This window comes from Canis aureus, chromosome 30 (genome assembly GCF_053574225.1).
Source record: "Canis aureus isolate CA01 chromosome 30, VMU_Caureus_v.1.0, whole genome shotgun sequence".
NCBI lineage: Eukaryota > Metazoa > Chordata > Mammalia > Carnivora > Canidae > Canis > Canis aureus.
Window position 1 is genome coordinate 29,628,922 of NC_135640.1, and position 20,552 is coordinate 29,649,473.

General features: G+C 41.3%; 1 protein-coding gene across 6 annotated transcripts in view; it reads right to left on the reverse strand.

Annotated features, from left to right (window-relative positions):
- The window catches only part of GRIK1 (glutamate ionotropic receptor kainate type subunit 1), a 363,349-nt gene extending 360,112 nt beyond the window's left edge, over positions 1 to 3,237 (reverse strand). For 2 of the 6 annotated variants that reach the window (XM_077878939.1, XM_077878937.1), the window contains exon 1: positions 2,943 to 3,237. In XM_077878939.1, coding sequence (XP_077735065.1) covers positions 2,943 to 3,060 — 118 coding nt within the window. In that variant the 5' untranslated portion in view covers positions 3,061 to 3,237. The remainder of the gene's footprint in view (positions 1 to 2,942) is intronic. The other 4 variants (XM_077878933.1, XM_077878934.1, XM_077878936.1 and 1 more) reach the window with 4 other exon arrangements.
- Positions 3,238 to 20,552: the final 17,315 nt, after the last annotated feature.

A 20,552-nucleotide genomic window follows, 5' to 3' on the forward strand; every position in this document is an offset into this window, starting at 1 on the left:
TCTGTCTCAGAAATTGCATATGCACATGGCATTGTTTTTTTGTTTTGTTTTCTTTTCTTTTCCACTAATGGATGGAGGTATGCCGCTGTCTATTCAGATCACCCTGACCCTGCTGTAACTATTAGTTATAGGTTGGCTGGCCATATGACTCTGAAGCTCAAGTGTGGGGAAAATAGTAGTGGGAATTAACTGATCGTTAAGGTACACTGGAGTATACAGAGAAGAAGGGAGGAACCACCATCCCCTAGAGAATTCCCAGCAGCTGGCCATATTTCTCTTCCATGAAGGATACTGGGAAGCCTCTGGAGTGTAGTAGTAATGTTTTGGGCACCTCCATCCTATAGGATCCCTTCATGTCTCTAAAAGGTGATGTGAGGTTGGTTAAACTTTTCAACAGATATCCACTAAAAGTGTGAGAACCATGTAGATGCACATAGTAAATGACCTCTCTGATATTTAGCATTCATGAATTTTATCTTAAATTTTATACCTTTCATTGGCTTTCCTCAATAGCTCAAGTTGAAGCAGACACTCACAAGAAAAGTAGACTGCTAATGAGTTCATTGAAGCATTCAAGTGCCTTTTCATATAAACACAAGGCAAAGTGCTTAACATTAATGCTGTACTTCGGATATTTTAAGTTATTGGAAAACATGGAAGTCGGTAATCAAGAGTCCCTTTTTGTGGTTGGTTGGTTGGATTGCTCATGGTTTGTAGGAAATAGAAGAAAAGATGAGAGATGAAAAAGAATGCTTTTCAATTCTCTTTCCTTCCTACGCACAAGCACGCACACACACACACACACACACACACTTCACACACTTGCTTGGTCTCTGACTCCTTTGATATTTTGTATTCAGTGTTGGACTTGGCTGACATAAGAAACTCCCCGTAGAGAGGTAGGTTTCCTCTGAGCTAAGGCTGGTTTCCATGGTGCTGAAATGTCCATTTAAAAGTAAGCATAGTCCTGAGGTACACACAGGGTAGTGCTCATGCCAACCACAGGTCACTCAGAGCCAGAAGGAGTTAAGACATTTGTACTGCACATAAACAGCACCAGGCCATGCAATTTTGCTTTACACATTTCGGCTCACATTTAGAGAATGGAAATCTCATTATCTTACACCATATATTTTAAGGTCAGTGAATCATGTTGGGTTGTTTTCACTTTGAAAACCACTTTTAAATGTATGAGTGTAATTGCTTGGATAAATACTCGGATCTGTGAACAAGTAGGTTTTAAAACATCCTTTTCCACTCCTTCTGGGAACTCCTTTAGGTTTGGGTAATGCCACCTTAAGTTTATTGTAGAGGAAGGAGGACTATTGGCTGGCATAGCCCGTTCTACTATGTCTAGATTTGTCTGTTTTAAAATATATAAAGTATAAGCAAAACACCAATTAAGTCAGTAAGTGGTGAAAATTGTAACACACAATCATCATTAATTTAGTATTGTTTAAAAGAACCTGTTCTTGGGTTGTGGAGGGTTGATTGCATCCAGGGGGAAAAAAAACAAGGATATTAAGGCTGGAATATTTCTAAGATGAAGGATATTTTAGTTATGAGTGGTATTTTTTTGTGTGTGTGCATGAAAGGAATACTTTGAAACTCTTTTAATGGGCAGTCTAAATTATCCAAAAATGCACATTATTATTATTATCTATAATCTAGAGAAATACATCTGCAGTAAAAAAGAGTATTAGGTATCTTTTCTTTTCTTGAAAATTAGATCACATATGCCTAAAGAAAATGCATTTCAAAGTAGAAACTTTTTTTTTTTTTTTTTTCTCCTTTACGTGTGACAAGAACTAGTTTCTGGATCTTTGGAAAGAGGTTGGCTGATTGCAGGCCAGAATCAGTAAAGTTATTGAGAAATTTCAGCTCGTCACTTGGTGAGTGCTCTGCACTGTTCTGTGCACGCTCTGTGGGTTCCTGGAAAGGGTGTGAGTGGGAAGCCTTTTAGAGCTCAGGACATCACTCTTGCTACCTCAAGCGGGGAGACTGGAGAGGCTGGGAGACCCACGGGGTGTCTGAGCCTCACCTGTGGGTCCCTCTTTGTGTCCCTAAGAAGCACACCTGCTTGGGGAAGGAGGACAGACTAAAGGGATAGAAATCGGGTTTGGGGAGGACATTAAAAAGAAGGCAAAGAGCTTTTTGAACGCCCCCACGCCCAACAGCCTAGAAATCACTCAGTGCCTCCACTAAGCCAAGGTGGTGGGTGCTGTGCGTGTAGGCACAGGAATCCACAAGCTAGCAAAGCCCCCCACCACCGTCCCACCTCTTCTATTGTCCCTGCCTTTTGCTCTCCCTGGGCTGCCCCAGGGTTGCCACATTCAGCCTTCCAGTCTCTCTCTCCCGTCTGAAGCGGGAGTCCAGAGTCCTCCAGGGAGTCATCCTGGGAGTCATCCCGCTCCTGCTGCTGCTGGACGGTGCTCCCCACTCTTGAACTCTCCGCCACAGAGCCCGTCCCAGGCTCTGCCCCCCTCCCCCGTCTCGGTGGAACCCTCCAGACTTTGGAGGCTCCGCGCAGAAGTACCCAACTTAGGGATGAAAACTTGGGAGGCTCGGGGTCGCCAGGTTCGGGGAGGTCCGATCTGCAGGTGCGCGGGTCGCCCCGGTGGTTGGGCGGTGGGGGGGGGGGGGGGGGATGCTGCGCCTCGGGACCGCCCGACGTCCCCCGGGGCGCGGAGGGCGCATCCCCGCGCGCAGAGCCCCCGGCCCCCCGCACGCCCGCTCCGCGTCCCCGAAGCCCGGCTTGAAAAACCCGCCAACCGGCCCCCGCGGGGAAGCCCCGCACTCGCCGGGAGGGCGGCAGTGACGCGGCTTCCCCTTCCTCGGAGCCTCGCGCGCTGCCCTCCCGCCCCGGCTGTGCCCTGCGCCCGCGCCGCCTCCCGGGCCCCGTCCCGCCGGCCCGCAGCCCCGACGCTCCCGGGCTCACTCACCGATCCTGAGCACCTGCGGGGCGGCCTGCGGGAGCACGCAGCAGAGCAAGTAGACGAGCGCCCGGCCGGCGTCCCCGGGCCCGAGCCCCGGCTGGGCGAGCGGCGCGCGGCGCTCCATCCTCCCGGCGTCTTCAGTTCGCGCCGAGCCCCAGCCGCGGCCGCACGCCCGCGAGGTGCAGCCCGCTCGGGCCGGCGCCCGGCCTCATCCTCCCCGGGATGCTCGGCGTCCGCGCCCTGCGCTCCCCGCGGACACGGCTCGTGGGAACGCGGCGCTGGCGGGCGGCGCTGGGCTGCTCGGGCTCCGGGCCGCTGCCGCTAGCCCATCACCGCTCCTCCTCCTCCTCCTCCTCCTCCTCCTCCTCCTCCTCCTCCTCCACCGGCCGCAGACCGCGGAGGGTCGGCGCGGAGCGCAGCGGAGGAAAGTTGCTGCCCGGATTTGCGGGCACGGTCTTCCTCCCCCGTCCTCCGGTCTGATGGAAAGTGGGGAGGTGGGGGGGGGGGTAGGCGGAGGGGGCAGCGAGACGAGGAGCGGTGAGGGCGAAGGGAGGCGAAGGAGGATGGAGAAAGGGCACCGGGTGAGTTGGCGCAGGGGCTCCGAGCGAGCAGGATGCGCTCCTGCAGGTTAACTGGGATCGCGGCCACGCTCTTGCCTCCCTCAATCCCTGCTCGCCCACCGCCCCCCCTCGCCGGCCCCACCCTCGATTTGCTGCCCGCCCCAACACCGCCGAGCCAGGCACTCACACGCGCACACGCGCACGCACATTCTCCCTTTGCATTCTCAACTTTGCGCCGCGGGAAAGTCGGCCGAGTGTTGCAGACTCGACACCGAGAGAATCTTATCTGCGGGTGGAACCGAGGCAGAGTCTGCGCTGCGGGCCGCGAGTGGCACAGGGACCTCGTCGGGAACGGCCCCGCGTGCCTCTTAGGGGGTCGTGGGGGCCACCAGCTACGCCTCCTCCCATCACTGGCTGCAGGATCGCCTTGTCGGACGCCGGCGTTTTGGAGAATAGCCGAGCTCCCGTTTCAACTCGGACAAGGAGGAGAAGGAAGAGAAGGAGAAGAGGGAGAAACCTCCAGGACTCTAAGATTAGAGTGGCTTCCTTCCTACTCAGACCCCAGATAATCTCCTGTAAAATTGCTTCCGTTTACAGATGGAGAATTGGGAAAAGGGCAGCTTCCAGCGCCACTCCTTTTCTTGATTTCTTTTGACTGTCACGTTTGAACGCTGGAAGACAGGCTATTTTAGCAATGTAGGTTTGGAGACTATTTCTCTGTAGAAGGACAAGGACACCTCCCTGGGGAAATCATCATCAGCATTTGATCATTTTTGGCTTAATTTCCTTTGAGCGTCCTGGGGGAATGTTCTATATAAATGTTTGCTAGCTGTGCTAATGTTAATGTGTTAACATTCATAAAGATCCCCCCCCCCACTAAGTATGGATGTTAATGTGTTAACATTCATAGAGATCCCCCACACACACACTAAGTATGGATTTTGGAGGACTGGCCTAAACTGAGTCAATCTATCTGAAAAAAAAGATGTCTATAGACATGCCTAGAATTGGAAGTACAAAATAAATCTAATATACCTTAAGTTTCACCAAATTCATTCACCATATGCATGAGTTTCTTGTATGTGGTGCCAGAGACTGTACTTTTTTACTGAAGACCCTATATGGGCAAAAGTGCACCACCTGTCCTCAAGGGAGGTTATAGTCCCACTGCTGGAAGTGCTGTTCATACCTCTAAAGTGGGGGGCTAGTTCTGGATACCCTGGGAGGAGAGATGCCAAAACAGAACACATTCACAGATGAGAAGGAGCGCTGATCTGGATTTAGGATTGCATCTTATGCATGGATTGACAAAACTGAGAAGAATTAGGAACATATGCTGGTTATCTTCAGAAATTTGAAGAATTCTTATGTTAAAAGGAAGTAGTCTTAGTGTTAGTTGAGTGAAAAGAAATAAGAAAAATGAGAATATTGGATGGAAGTTGTAAGAAGACTACATTTCACCCAATTTCTGTGTGTGGGGGTGGGAGCGTTGCTGTCAGGAAAGTGTCAAAACAGGGTATGGCCTGCTTCAGAAAGGAGTCAGATTCTCCATTCATTCAGTCACTCATTGGTTCACTCAGTGTATATTAAGTGCCTAGTTCGTGGGAGGCATTGTGCCAAGCCCTGGAGACACAGCCAGAATTTGGTTGTTGCCATGATGAAACTCAAAACTAATCAAGAAGTGTGATGAGTTACAGAAAAAAAAAAAAAAAAAAAAAAAAAGGTATTTTGTGCATGAAGAAAAGAAATTTAACCTCATTATAGGAGTTTGGGAAGGACTTGATGATGGAGTGATGTTTCAAAGCTCAGAAATGGGTAGTTTACCGGGGATTGCTAAGTGCTTCCTAGAGCAAAAATAAATATAAAGATTGTTAGAGAATTTATTTTGAAACCTGAAGACTTGTGTTAAGTATGATCAGTTGTCTCTTTATTTCTTGCTATATCCAAGGCCAATTGATAGTAAAGATCGCATCACTAGATCTTGAGAACCCAAAGTCTAGAATGAGATCAGCTTTAGAACAAACAAGTGTTTGAACCCTAGTTTTACCTAATTATAGATTTTGTAGTCTTGGTTAAATTACTTTATTTCCCTGTAGTAGAGATTACTAGTGCTTATCCATATCCGTTTTTCTTCTTCCCACACATGTTAAAGTCTGTACCTTTTCAGTTAGGTGTGATCATGTGAGCATTTGTAGCTAACAAAATACGAGTGGAAGTGGTATGTGCCATTTCTCAGTGAAAAGCAAAGCAGCAGAAGATCTCACACGACCCTTCAGCATCCTCTTCTCCTGGCAGAGTAACCCTGAATGCCACAGGTTCTAGAGGACAGGATGAAAGCATCCTAGATCCCAGAGTCATCTTATGGAGAGGACTTACTCTGAATAGTTGTCAGACTGGCGACAAACTGGTGACATAGCAGTAACAAAGCAATGTTGGGTTGTAGTCGATTAAGAATTTGAGGTCTGTTTGTTACTACAGCATGACCTATTCCACACTGACTGACACGTTCTCTGAGACTTGATACCCTCATCTGTGAAATGAAAAATAGCATTAACACAGTGGGGCCATTGGAGGATTGTATTAACTACTCCATATAATGTATTTTCCAAGGATCTTGTTCCTCAGTATAATTAGTTCGTTCGTGGTAATTACTTTTTTGGTTAAATGAATCTACACATATATTACTAGTTTAAGTATGCCTCATATGGTAGAGACTAAAATACGTAGTCTGGTGGGAAATGAGTTAATAATATTGATTCAATTAATAGTATAGTGATAGTACTTGGTTCAATACCATTTAAGGACATTTTATTACTTTTATTATTTTTATTACAGTTCATTTTGATTAGCTGGAGATCTTAGAAAGATTGCATTTCCTAAAGGAGATTTTTTAAAGGATACTTGGCACACTTAACTTACTTTTTTGTATCATTTGTAAAATTCTGTAAAGCTTAAAACTGAAATTTATTTCCTTGTTAAAATGCTTCCCTTCACTGCTCATGTACGCAGGCTCATGGTGTTGAGTTACTCATGAGTGATCAGCAGCTGCTGTTAATTTGTTTTGTGCTTTTTAGAAAAACTGTATTTTGTGTATATATGCATCTAGTTATTTTTTGCTCAAAATGACTATGTTAATCACTTTTGATTCACATGTTTATAGTGCCCTCTTAAGAATAAAAATGTACAATTGAATGCATACGGTCTTTTCCCCATCTCCCAGACTTTAAGCTTAAATTGATACAGTGTGGTTAGTAATAAAGCAGTAGAGGAACATGCAGCGTTTTGCTCCCTGTGAGAGGGGATGACATACTTAGATACTAATCCATTTAAAATTACTTAATTTTTAGAAGATAATTAGATACAAAAAAAGAAGATAACTAGATAAAAGAAAAATAGTTTAAGATAAACTAAGGAACCTAGATGAAAACTGTGTTTTCAAAATGTAATGAGTATACTTTGAATATATAGTGTTACCCAGGGCATAGAAAGCAAAAGATCAAGTGCCTTTTTGAGCCTCTTACAAATGTGTGGCTGATTTAGGATCAAAATCCACATTTTTAGCTACTTCTTTGTCTATACTTTTTTTTTTCCCTAGGTGATGTCATATGTTTCTAAGATGTTAAATGCCTTTAAGGCAAGGATTCCCAAATTTTACCTTGTGCTCAGATTTTGCCTCTGAACTTTGCCTTCAGATTCACACCTCCAATTCTAATTACTGTTTCTGGCCTGACATGTCAAACTCTTGATTCTGTGCCACAGCCTTGCCCCCTCCCCAAGTCCTCTTCCAATTGCTCTCATTTCAATATGCAAACCACCTTCCATCCTGGAAACTCAGGATAAGATTTTTGATTTCTCCCTGACTTTTCCCCCCATATCCAGTCCATTTTCATACAGTATTGATTTCACCTCCAAGATATTCCTTTAATCTTTTTTTTTATGTAGCTTCATGGCTACCACACTAGTGTGAGGTTCCTCAATCTCAAGACTTTTGATATTTGGTTGAGAAAATTATTTGTTGTGGGGGCTGTCCTGTGCATTGCATGCAGGATGTTTAGCAACTTCCCTGAACTCTATCCACTAGATGTCAGTAGTACCTTCCTCTCAAGTTGTAACAACCAAAAAATGTCTGCAGACATTGCCAAATGTCCTCTGAAATAGAAAATCATCCCAAGTTGAGAATCACTGCATCATCCAAATCACCATGATCCTCCCTCTGGTCTGTTACAGTAGATTCTTCTCTGTCTCTCTCCCCACATTGGCCTCTTTCTATCCATTTAGCCCATTAAAATCTAAATCAACTACTCCCATTGTTTTACTTCACAATGGCCTGTCTAGGTCCCTCATGTGATGAGCAACTAATTATCTATTTACTTTATCATAAACTTTATTTACTTTATTATAAACTCAATATTATAAACCACAGCACTTAGCCCTTGCCTAGCACTTAGGGGGAACTTGATAAATACTCACTGCATGAATACATGAATGAATGATGTCTCATAAGCTTTACCACCTGCAGTTTATAAATGCCTATTTGTAAGACTGAACTGAATAATGAGCCAAATTTCTCTTTTGGTTTTACTCAAATCTATGCGGATCAGCTTTTGCTTAGTGTTACACTCAGGACATTAATGCATTATGCTGTGTCTAGCAGAACCGGAGTATAAATCTTACATGTGTTTCTTCAAATTTCAGTAAAATGTGATATGGAATAGAGGTTTCTCTGACCATTTCACTTTTCAATACTGAGGCTGTCATTACGCACACCTTAACAATTTTACTACAGTTTTTATATTAACATTGGTCCATCTGTGAAAACACCACGGAAAGCAACTGTGGTGAAATCTTTGAAAGGAAAACAAAAAAGTATCTTATTTACTCATATTTTACATTGTTTTACAACAACCTGAGAGTGTAAAAGAATTCAGTCAGGTGGAAGGTCTGAACCAAGTTGGTGTTTGGCTACCTCCATGCATAAGTGAGCTTCCTCCAAGAGTAAAGGAGAAAAGATCCAGGCTGGGCACTCAGATGTCAGGAGACCTGAATGCCCACCGTGGCCTGATCACTGACCATGGCTCACTTGTTCTTGGTCAAGTCACATAACTTCTTCTGGCCTCAACCATATCAGGAAGTAGTTAGACTAATGCCTAAAAGTCAATAGGGATTAATGTTCTCCATTTTTCCTTTCAGTTCTGAAAGGCATTTTTACAAGGGAAGGGCTCACAATTCATCTCAGTTTCCCTTTTAGTTATAAATAAGATTTTTATCTAATAAACTTATAAGTTTTATCTTATAAGTTATAAATACAATTTTTCAATCTTGAAACTTAAGATTATTGAATTAGTTATTGATTAGTTATTGAACTTGTTCAAGATTAGTTATTAGTTCAATAAATCTTGAACTAATATTTATTGTTTTTATTCATTTTGCACATAGCATATATGCTAGGCTCTGTTCCTAGTATTAACATACTTAATACTTAGAGAAACCTTGGAAGGTAAGTACTCCTTTTCTGCAAATGTTACTGGTGAGGGAAATGAGATACAGAAATGTGGAGCAACATGGCAGAAATTATACAACGTGTCAGGTCAGAAATTACACAACGAAAGGACAGAGCCAGAATTTGAACTCAGTCTAGTTCTAGAGCACCCACTTTCTTTTTTAGGTGAGGTGAAATTTACATAAAAATAACCACTTAAAAGGGAATACTTCACTGACAATTAGCACCTTCACAATCTAATACAACTCCGGACTCTACCTGGTTCCAACGTGTCTGGCAAGTCCTACGTGTGACAGAAGCAAGAAGGATGAAGTCAGAGAGGTAGTGGGTATGTAGATCTGCTAAGGACTTATGGGATGTTGTAAAGGCTTTGATTTTTAGTCTGAAGGAAATGGGAAATCACTGGTGGCTTTGAATAGAAGAGTGACATGGAAGGCTTACGTTATGTTCTGTTTCAGGTTCCATACTGGGTATTAGAGACACAGTGAATAGATTTGGTTCTTTCCCTCATGGAGCCTCTGGTCAAGTAAACAGTTATATAAATAAATACAGACATACCAATTAAAACTTTTTAAAGTACAGATTGTACAAATCCTAAGTGCAGAGCTCAAGAATGAATTATCACAAAACGGACACCCTCGTGTAATCAACAACCCAAAGAAGAAACAAATCACTATCAGAACCTTTATGGCAAAAAAAAAAAAAAAAAAAGAACCTTTATGGCATCTCTCAGCCACTTCCCATCTCTGGTCCCAAATTACCACTACCATGACTTTCAATGACAGAGATTAGTTTTGCCTGTTTTGAGACTTAATATAAACACAGTATATATTCTTTTGTACCTGACTTATTTCAAATGACAACTAACATTTACTAAGCCCTTACTGAATGCCAGGCACTACCTTTATGGGTCTACTACAGTTCAGAGACACTCTGACCCTTTGAGATGGTCACTGATTGTAATACTCTCATTCTACAGAAAAAGACACTGAATCATAGAGACAGAATGCAGATTCCATGAAGGAAAGTGAAAGGATGTGACAGATTTGAAAAGAGGAATTTGCTTTGGAGTAGAATCTTAAGAAAGTTTTAAGGAAGTAGCCTTCTTAGGTTGCTGAAGGAGAAAGAGAAGAACACTCCAGGCAGAGAGTAGGCTCCGTTGTGGGAAGCTCTCAACCAAAAAAATGTTTGAAATAAGGCCTAAGTGGGCAGATAAGAGTTGGAGAGAGGGTGGCACCAGATGAGATGAGGAATGTGAGCAGAGCCCAGATCTTCTGGAATCCTTACCAACTTCTTGAAGATTTGAGAATTTATCCTAAAGATAATAGGAAACCTTTGGGTCTGCCTTCATCTGTCCTACCTATACTCATCTGTCATTATTTACCTAGCCAGTTATGTGCTTTGTAAGACAGAGTTTTCACCACGTATCACCTTCTCCTTGTGTTTGCCTCTTGTGAGTCTCCCCATTTCTCCTTTCCAGCCACATTGTGTAGAACTTTCTCTCTTGGATCCTGTTGTGCTGGTCCTCTGCTGGTCTTCACTCATGTCCGCATCTTCACATCATAGGATATTTCCCAAAACTGCTTGATGCACCTTGAATGCTCTTTTCTTCACACTTTTCCTAATGAAGGATTATTAATGCTTCACATCTCATTACTCAGAAAGACTTCCCTTGGGTCCACAATGAAAAGTATATCCATCCATTTTGATTCTTTTATAGGACCCTGTACTTTTCCTTCTCAGCATTTGTCATAATTTTAGCTATTTACTCATCTGTTTACCTTTTACTCCTCTTATATTGCAAGCTCCAGGGAGGCAGGATCTATGCATAGAGTGTTGGGGTTCTGGGCACATTTAGCACCTTCACCCAACTCTTGATACATAATCAGAGCTCATTTAATATTTCGATTGATTGGGTTTGACTGCTGGGAATGTCAAGAGGTCTATAAGACATGACAAGAAATGTCAGTTCAGGAAATGAGATATAAAATGACCTATCTTGTGCAGATAACTCATGTATGCAAAGCTTGCTTAAAATTTGCTCTTGCGTTGTGTTTCTTTAAAAGATTTATTTATTTATTTATTTATTTATTTATTTATTTATTTGAGAGAGAGAGAGAATGCAGGGAGGGGCAGAGGGAGAGGGAGAGAATCTCAAGCAGACTCTCTGGTGAGCTGGGATCCCAACGTGGGGCTTAATCCCAGGACCCTGAGATTCTGACCTGAGCCAAAATCAAGAGTCGGATGCTTAACCAACTAAGCCACCCAGATACCCCACATTATGTGTTAATAATCATTATTTTCAGCAATCTCATGTACTCAAATTATTTCAGTTTTGGAATGATTGAATAAATGCACAGAAATCTTAAGAACCTAGGCTAGGGTGCTAGTGATTGCCTTTAAAAAGCTGAATCGGAGTTCACAACGATTACAGCATTCTAATTTTTATTCAGCCCACCCTTCATTTCAAATTTCCAGTTTATGTCTCCTGACAACAAAACACACTAAGCTTCTTTATATTTAAATCATATAAATTAAACCAAGTTTCTAATTACTACATCGTGGCTTAATTTCTCTCCTCATAATCTCCTCCTAGAAGCGTCATGTATTTTTAGACTATTATTTTTATTTATCAAAGAAACATATGTATATAATTTGAAAAGTTAGATAGTACTAAATAAAAACAATACAACAGCTTTACAAACTCCTCCTCTTCAACTTGTTCAGCTATTTTGTCCAGCGTTTAGACATCCCATATTTCTACCTGATATACTTACCTAGCCTTGTTGGCTTCAACAGTTTGAAGTGTTATCTATCATTCTGTCATGGTGTATGAAATACCATCATCCCATTAGCTTCCCTTTCTCCTCTTCTTAATGTACTAAGATTTTAGATTCAATCACTATTTGGGGTTTATATTCAACTCTGCACAGTTGAGCTCTCTAGTGAGCTGTGATTACATTTTCTCTTACTTTTCATTTTTCCTATTTGTCTTGTTGTTGTTGTTGTTTTTAATTGTCTTGATTTCTTTGTATCTTCTCCTTTATATAGATTCTGATACAATTTTCACAAATGTTCTTGTTTTTCTTTATATTCCCTGGGAGACATCTTCCATGGAAACCTTCCTGCTCTTTGTTCTGGGCTCTCTTGGCCTTCAATGCAGCTGTCATTTTGGCAGTTTTCCTCCCTGTCTAGGAAGGAAATCTAAGTTATTCCTGTCTTTCCTTTCCTGGGATGCATTTTCTGTTTTCTGGAGCTCATGTGCCTGGCGTTATCCAAATTGTCAGGTTTAAGGACACAGTCCTCAAGACTTTCCTCCCTTCTGATATCAATCATAGGTTTGAGGGATTCCCCAAATCACCCTCAAACTCCATTATTTTCTAGAAAGACTCACGGAACTTACTTAAAGCCATTCTACTCACGGTTATGAGTATTATAGGGAAGGGATATAGATTAAAATCAGCCAAAGAAAATACACATAGGGCAGAGTCTGGGAGGGTTCCAAATGCAATGCTTCCGTTGTTCTCTCCCCATGGAGTTAGGGTGTGTTATTCTCCTGGCATCAACATGTGACAATATGCATAGAATATTGCCAGTCAGGAAAGCTCACCTGAGCATCGATGTCCAGAGATTTTGTTGAGGCTTTATCACATAGACAGATTGACTGGTTGATTATCCACATGGTTGGATTTACTCTCCAGATCAAGGATACCATGTGAACCAAACTCCTCACCCTAAATCATATGGTTGGGCTTTATGCCATGGCCAGTCTCTACCCTAAGATTATAAGATAGGGCCCAGTTTCTTCCCTAAATAAAGACATGCCTATCAGATAAAACATAGATAGATTCCCTCCCCAAGCCCAGGGTAAAAGCCAGACCTCTCTTTAGGCAAGGCCAAATTCTTCACTACATGCATGTAGCCCTTGGTTTATTATCTCATTTTGGTAGAACAAGTGGTCAAAAAACTTTTACATTAAATAAAAAGTATGAAAGAATATCAGAAGGGATGATAGTGACAGCTCTCTAAGTGGCCATCTCTTGAATTAACACTACTTTCATCAGGACTGGTGGCCATAAATATGCAGGTCAGTGCCCCCCGCACCCCCCCCCCCCCCCCGCACCCGGATGGAATACCCCTTTATCATCACCTTGGAGATTTGTTTCTTTTTTTCTATATTTCATCTCTGGGGTTTGTTTTAGTTCTGGCTTTGAATGCAATCTATTCCTGCTCCTCCTCCTTTTCTTCTTATTCCTTTTTTGTGTCTGTCTCTGCTTCTATGTCTCTTTTTCTTTTTTCATTTTTCTCAATACATACTCAAGTAACTCACCTACAAGATTTTTCTCTCTAAAATCCAATTTATTCAGATTTTGTACCTGATACATTAGTGCCTCTCTTTGTCAACTTGTATATCCTTCTGGGGTATTTTATCAACATTGTTTTTCAACTGTTCTCTGATTTTTTTCATTTATGCTATTATATTTTCATATTATGAGTGATATTTTCCTCTGAAGTTTTAAAAATATTTTTATTTCCTAGGTGCAATATCTTTTCTAACCCTCTGAGAGTTTTTGTTTTTTTAATATTTTATTTGTTCATGAGAGAAAGAGACAGACAGAGAGACAGAGACACAGGCAGAGGGAGAAGCAGGCTCCATGCAGGGAGCCCGACGTGGGACTCGATCCCAGGTCTCCAGGATCACGCCCCAGGCTGAAGGCAGGCACTAAACCGCTGAGCCACCTGAGCTGACTAACCCTCTGAGAGTTTGATTGGAGAATTATCCCCCCAAATAGTCTCTCTTACTTTCAAGATGCTTTTTTTTTTTCTTCTGTGTTTTTTTATCCTTCAAACTCCATGGTGGAAACTTCCTCAAATATCCAATGACCCTTTGTTGTTTTTTTGTTTTTAAAGAAAGGGGACCAGAATGCTGGTTGTCACCTCTGAGTAAAACTAGGCAAGGCTTATGGGTTCCATGCTTTGCTAAAGAACAACATGCCTCTGATGTCAGTATATTTAAGAGTTTAAGAGGATATTTAAGAGTTTTCTCTTGGGTTGATTACATTCCCAAGGGAAGACTGTTTTGGTGGCCTTTCTTTTCTTAACTAAATTAAATTAAAAATTTAAAATTCCAATATAATTAATGTACAGCATTATACTAGTTTCAGGTATACAATACAGTGATTCAATAATTCTAGGGATGCCTGGGTGGCTCAGTGGTTGAGTGTCTGGCTTTGGCTTAGGTCCTGATCCCAGGATCCTGGGATCGAGTGCTGCATCGGGGTACCTGCAGGGAGCCTGCTTATCCCTCTGCCTATTTCTCTGCTTCTCTCTCTGTGTCTCTCATGAATAAATAAATAAAATCTTTAAAAAATAATTTTATTAAGCATTACTCATCATGATAAGTATACTCTTAATACCCTTCATCAATTTCACTCATTCCCTCCACCACTTCCTCTCTGGTAAGCATCTGTTTGTTTTCTACATTTATGAGTCTGGGTTTTTTTGTTTGTTTGTTTGTTTTTCTCTTTTCTCTTTGTTTGTTTTGTCTCTTAAATTCCATATATGAGTGAAATGATATGGTATTTGTCTTTCTCTGACTGACCTATTTCAGTTACAATTATACCCTGTAGATCCATCTGCATTGTTGCAAGTAGTAAGATTTCATTATTTTTTGTGGCTGAGTAATATTCCATTGTGAATATATAGCACATCTTTTTTATCCATTTCTCTACCAATGGACACTTGGGTTGCTTGCATGTCTTGGCTATTGTAAATATGTTGCAATAGACGTAGGGGGTGCATATATCTTTTCAAATTAGTATTTTTTTTATTCTTTGGGTAAATACCAAGTAGTGGAATTAGTGGATCACATGGTAAATTTATTTTTAGTTTTTTGAGAAACCTCCATACTATTTTCCACAGTGGCTGCACCAAAGTGTACCTCCTTCTGGGGCCCTCTCTTAGGAGTTAGGGTTTGACTGTCTACGGATTGAGAGACCACCGAAAGAAGAGCTGGCCAGCTTCAACTTCTGCTTGCATCTGTGTTTACTTAGTTCCATAATCCAGACTGTTTTTATTATTTTAGTTCAGTCTGGCATCCTCCTGTCCAGAGAGCCTCTGTTTTACCCTCTCCAGAGAATATGCCTCCAGTTTTACAGGAGGGTGATGAGGACAGGAAACTATCCCGTGATGTGGATGGAACTGTTTCTTGAAGAGCCCTCCAGAAATCCTGTTTCCATTAGACCTGCACATCCCCCAGGTCCCTGTGTGTGGGGGACACCAGTCTAGTGGCTCTGAGCCATATAACTTCTCTACCCTGAAGAGTAGATTGGCACTTCCTTTTTTGGCTGTTCTGATATAAGATTTAGCATTCTTGAGCTGGTCAGGTAGGCTTGCACTCCTCACTGATCGTATTTTTTTCTAGTCTCAGTATTGCAGTTTTATTGAGAATTCTGGGGGAACTGTGTTCCATCCTTCACCTTTATCCAGAAGCACTTATTTTATAACTTTTAGTGTAAATTTGCAGGAACAGATGCTCTCAATGCCCCACCCATACACTCTCAGCAGTTACCTCTGCATGGGAGCGGGACTTCCTGCAAACAGCTGTGATTCTTCCTGAGGGCTGTTTTTCTTTCTTTTTGACTTTGGAAGATTGGCCTGTGCTCAGTACCGAGAGTCTATGCCCTTGGAAGCAGCCTCCCTCAACTGGGAGAACTCAGAGGTGTGTTCTATATTTTTCCCCAAGTTCCCCAAAGGGATTGTGTTCCAAATGCCTGCAGTTATTACATACTAGGGAATGGGTATTTTATCGGCCTCTCCTTCCTGTCACATACCACCAGTCTTTTACTGATCTTTCCTGGAATTGCTTCCCAGAGTAAATACTAACAATGAAATTCTTGTCTCTGCTTTCATCTGAGGGGACATGGAAGTATATTTTGCTAGCCATTTTTCAACCTAGTTAGATGTTTGACCTACCTTGCCATTTTTTAGCTGGTCCATAATTAGTAGATAATTACAAATTCTGAGAGTTCGGTTATTAATCTTATTTATCCTTAGTATTCTGATCACCGCAACATAGACCACAATCACAAGAATTCTATTTGGTAGTCCGTTTCTTTGTGGCAAATGAATTCCTACTTCAGGAAGGTATGTATCTCTTCATTCAGGAAGTCATGCATGTTGTGAGACATCACTTGATTAAAGTGTCCTGAGTTTATCCAGGGCCAGTCAATTTTGGATGCATCCCCAAGTCTGTGTACTAATTGCCTTTGAATCATCTGTACCATAATAGCAAGGTGAGAGTGGGGTGACCTCAGTCATAAAAAGCCACTAAATCCCAAATGAATAAAAACAGAAATGCATTACTTCTGTGCAACTCCTATATTTGGGGCAGATGAAATGATCTCTAAAAGCTTGCTACATAATGAGGAAAGATAAGAGCCCAGTTCGATGGATATTTATCCCTGGGCAAGGTAAACAAATGTTCTCCTACCACAGTACAAATTACTGAGCTGAAAATTCACACGGAAAACCGTATCGGTTTATGAACTGATTCTCTGTTTATCTTTTAAAATCCTCAAAGCTAAAGCCCTTTGTCAATTACTATTACAAAATACCTGCATTCCATAAAATTACATAGACAAGCAACTGAAAATCTTAGAGTAATATTGATTTTTGTCATTGAATAGTTCTACAATAATCAATGGGAATATTTTTTTTTTGCCCTCACAGCAGTAGATATTATCAATGTTTAACTCTCTCAGTTTTTCTTCTCTAATGACCATAATAGGCAATTTGAAGTATTGAAGGCCTCTGCTCTCCAGTGGCAAATTCATTGCATCCTGTACCTGTACCCCCTCCTTTTATTTTAATACTCTCAACATAAAATAACTATTCTGTTGTGTCCTCTACATAACTGTCACAGACATTTGCAACCATATGTTCCTGTCTGGTGCACACCATGAAAAAGTGGAGAATGTCAAAATATGGTTTACAGAGTTTCCCTCAACAGCCACAGAAAATCCTCCATAGCGTGTTGCTGCATCCCAGCCAGCAGTAGAGATGGAAATCTCCCCAGGATGTTAGGGAAGTAGCCTACTGAGTACACACTGTGGCTTCACTTTTCTCTTTTGGAGTCACCTTAATAATGCTACTTACATCTCTGCTCATCCCTACAGAATTGGGGCAATTCTGTATCATCTTTTATAGCTAGCTCGGTGGTGAGAGCCAAATGATTGAAGTGAGATGCTTGTGGCTATACCTTTCTATTCAGTCCCAATCAGGTGATATAAAATAGAGGTAGTACCACCACAACCCTTAACCATCATTTAAAACAATTTTCATTTATTTATTTTTTTAAAGATTTTATTTATTTCTTTGAGAGACAGAGGGAAAGCACAAGTTGATAGGAGAGGTAGAGGCAGAGGGAGAAGCAGACTCCACACTGAGCAGACCCTGGGATCATGACCTATGAACTGAGCCATCCAGGTGCCTCCCCTTACCTCTCTTTAACTATTTTATTTATTTATTTATTTGAGAGAGAGAGAGACAGTGAGAGAGAGAGAGAGAGAGAGAGAGAGAAACAATTTTTAAAATAGATTATATTCTTCTTAGGTGGCGCAAAAGGAAATTGAGTCATTAAAAGACTTCAGTATTTTTGTTCTAAGTCACAAAGCAAGTTTACTCTACCTACCACCTATCACCAACTACATTGTGCCTCTTTGCAACTTATAGTTTTATTCATCAATCCATTGATTTACCAATGTTTATTCTATTCTGAACAAGATATGACAACTCTTTTGGGAAATTGAGAGAATGTATATGATTGAGAAATGAACCAAAATGTATGGTCATAAACTGCTTAAGTCACATACATACATTATTTCAAAGTAAAATAAAAAATAGCAATGCAGTTAGTCTTCCTGGCAGTACAATCTTTGTTTTCCTTTTCTCTCTCTGTCTCACTCCTGAAACCACATCCTGGCCCACAGTTTCAGATATTCTTGCTTGTCTTATTCATTTTTGATTCCCAAATCATATTCACTCTACTGATCTGAATAATCTTGGTTGGCTTTAGGAAGATATAGCATGAAAACTCTTAAAAAGATATTACTGATATTTACTTACTAGTATTCTTCAATTTTCTTCATCAGAAAAAAAGAAAAGGGAGGGAGAAAGAAAGAGAGAGATCCATGGGGTGGCTGGATGGCTCAGTCAGTTAAGCATCTGGCTTTGGCTCAGGTCATGATCTCAGGGTCCTGGGATCAAACCCCCCACATCAGACTCCCTGCTCAGTGGGGAGTCTGCTTCCCCCTATCCCTCTGCCCCTTGCCCTCCTCACTGCATGTGCTCTCGCTCTTAAATAAATAAATAAATAAATAAATAAATAAATAAATAATAAAAGAGATATCCAAACATTCAGTAAAAGACAAGTATTACATATTACCATGTGTGAATTTAGGCCATAAAAAATATAAAATGGAAGTTTTTTGTTTTGTGGCAGCAATTTGTAGGTCCCTGAATTGGCAATGACAAAACTGTCCAAAGTCACAAATACAGTACATAGTTAGTCATGGGTGGTGTTACTGGCTGAAAATAGATTTTTATTTTGCCTTTCTTTCCTTAACCATGCTCAGAATTAAAGAAAAGAGTGACAAGAACTAGCAGGAAGACAGACAAGAAGCTCACAGAATCATGGACGTGTTCAAATAGCCGGCTAAATGCATTGCACATCTCAACCACAAAAATATTTCAGGTGATTCTGTTTTTGACAAAACGTGGGAACCACAGGATCTACAACACTTACAAGCAAAGCTCAACAACTCTAATAATAGTTGCAGAAGTGAAAGCCAATTTGGATAAAATAAGACATTGACTCAAGTCCTCTGAGAGAAGATTTTTGAACACAAAGTTTACAAAAATCTCATTTTGCCTTTTGGGAAATCACATTCCTCTTTGCACCCTTGGCTCCTTTTCTAAATTTCTCTATGCCTGGGAGAATGGTCCTGCAGCATTTCTTCTCCGACATCATGAAATGTGATACTTCTTTTTTTAATCATAAAGTGATTAAAAGACTATTTCATGTTCTGGCCATGAATGAGCATTTACTTTGTGGCTGGCCTTCCCTGGGGAGGATGCAGGTGATGTTAGAGGTGTGGCATAAGTGAATTCTGTGTTTCGTGGGGTTTACTGCCTCACTGCCTATAACTTTTCACTTTTCTAATAATAAAGCCAAAAGGTACCAGATAAAAATACAACCTTAGTGTCTATCAGCTTGTTCTCTAAGAAAGGGAAACTCAGCATGGCTTATATGGAATTAATAACAAACTATTCTCTGTTTCTGTCACTTATGTTACATTATGGTTAAAGCCCATGAACTGGTTTATAGTCACCTGTAATCAAAAACTGAGTAGATTGTTTTGTGCTGATACTGTTTTCAAAATGTACAGAATGGTCCTCCTCTCCAGGTACCAACAGTCCATTTATTGGACTTCACATTTGAATCATGCTTATGTCTGTTAGTCTTCTCATGCCAATTATATGTGTCCTTTGTTAATAAATGACCAAATTTGGTTTTCAAGGGTCAGCTAAGAAGAGTGAGGGCACAATTATAGACATCAAGGGGCACAGAGTACAGAGAAGGTAAAGCTGAATACAAAATGAGAAACCTCTGCTCTGTGCCTGTTTATCTGCTGGGTAAATTGCTTTCATTGCCCTATTGGACCTCAGACTCCTACACTGTTAAACAAAGGAGCTGGAGCCAATGTTCCTTAAGTTCCTTCTGTTTCTAATTTTCTATCCGTAGTCTCCAGGTTTGCTCATTCTGTTGGCTTATTCTCCTCATCAGCTACTCAAAAGCTGACATAATCAAATTTGTGTTTTAGTAAGGTCACTATGCTCACAATATGGAAAACAGCTTGGGGAGTGTATGGGGTTGAGAGTGATGTAGGCAAGAGCGTGTGTAGTAATGCTTGCTAAATTGATGGAGGGTATGATCTCAGATACGGGAATACGCAGAGGTGAATGGAATTAAACTATCTAGTTGGGGATCCCTGGGTGACTCAGCAGTTTAGCACCTGCTGTTGGCCCAGGGCATGATTCTGGGGTCCCAGGATCGAGTCCTACAGTGGGCTTCCCGCGGGGAGCCTACTTCTTCCTCTGCCTGTGTCTCTGCCTCTCTCTCTGTGTGTCTCTCATGAATAAATAAATAAAATCTTAAAAAAAAAAAAAAAAAAAGAGGAATTAAACTATCCGGAAGCAGCTTTCCTGATTTGGATTTGGTTAAGTGAGAAGGAAGGAGATGTCAAGGATAATGCTCAGGCTTCTGATTTGGGTAATCTGTTCAGCATCAACTCCCTTCCCTGAGATAAGGAACACAGGAAGAGTGAGCCTTAGGGAGTAGAGCTATAAGTTTGGATGTGATGATTTGAAACCTCTCTGGGACAATCTCACCTGACTGTTACCATACACATCAGGGCTATGACTTCACCCACCACATATCTAATGCCTATCTTGCCACATGTCATGGCATCTGGAAAAAAAATTCAAATCTAAAAA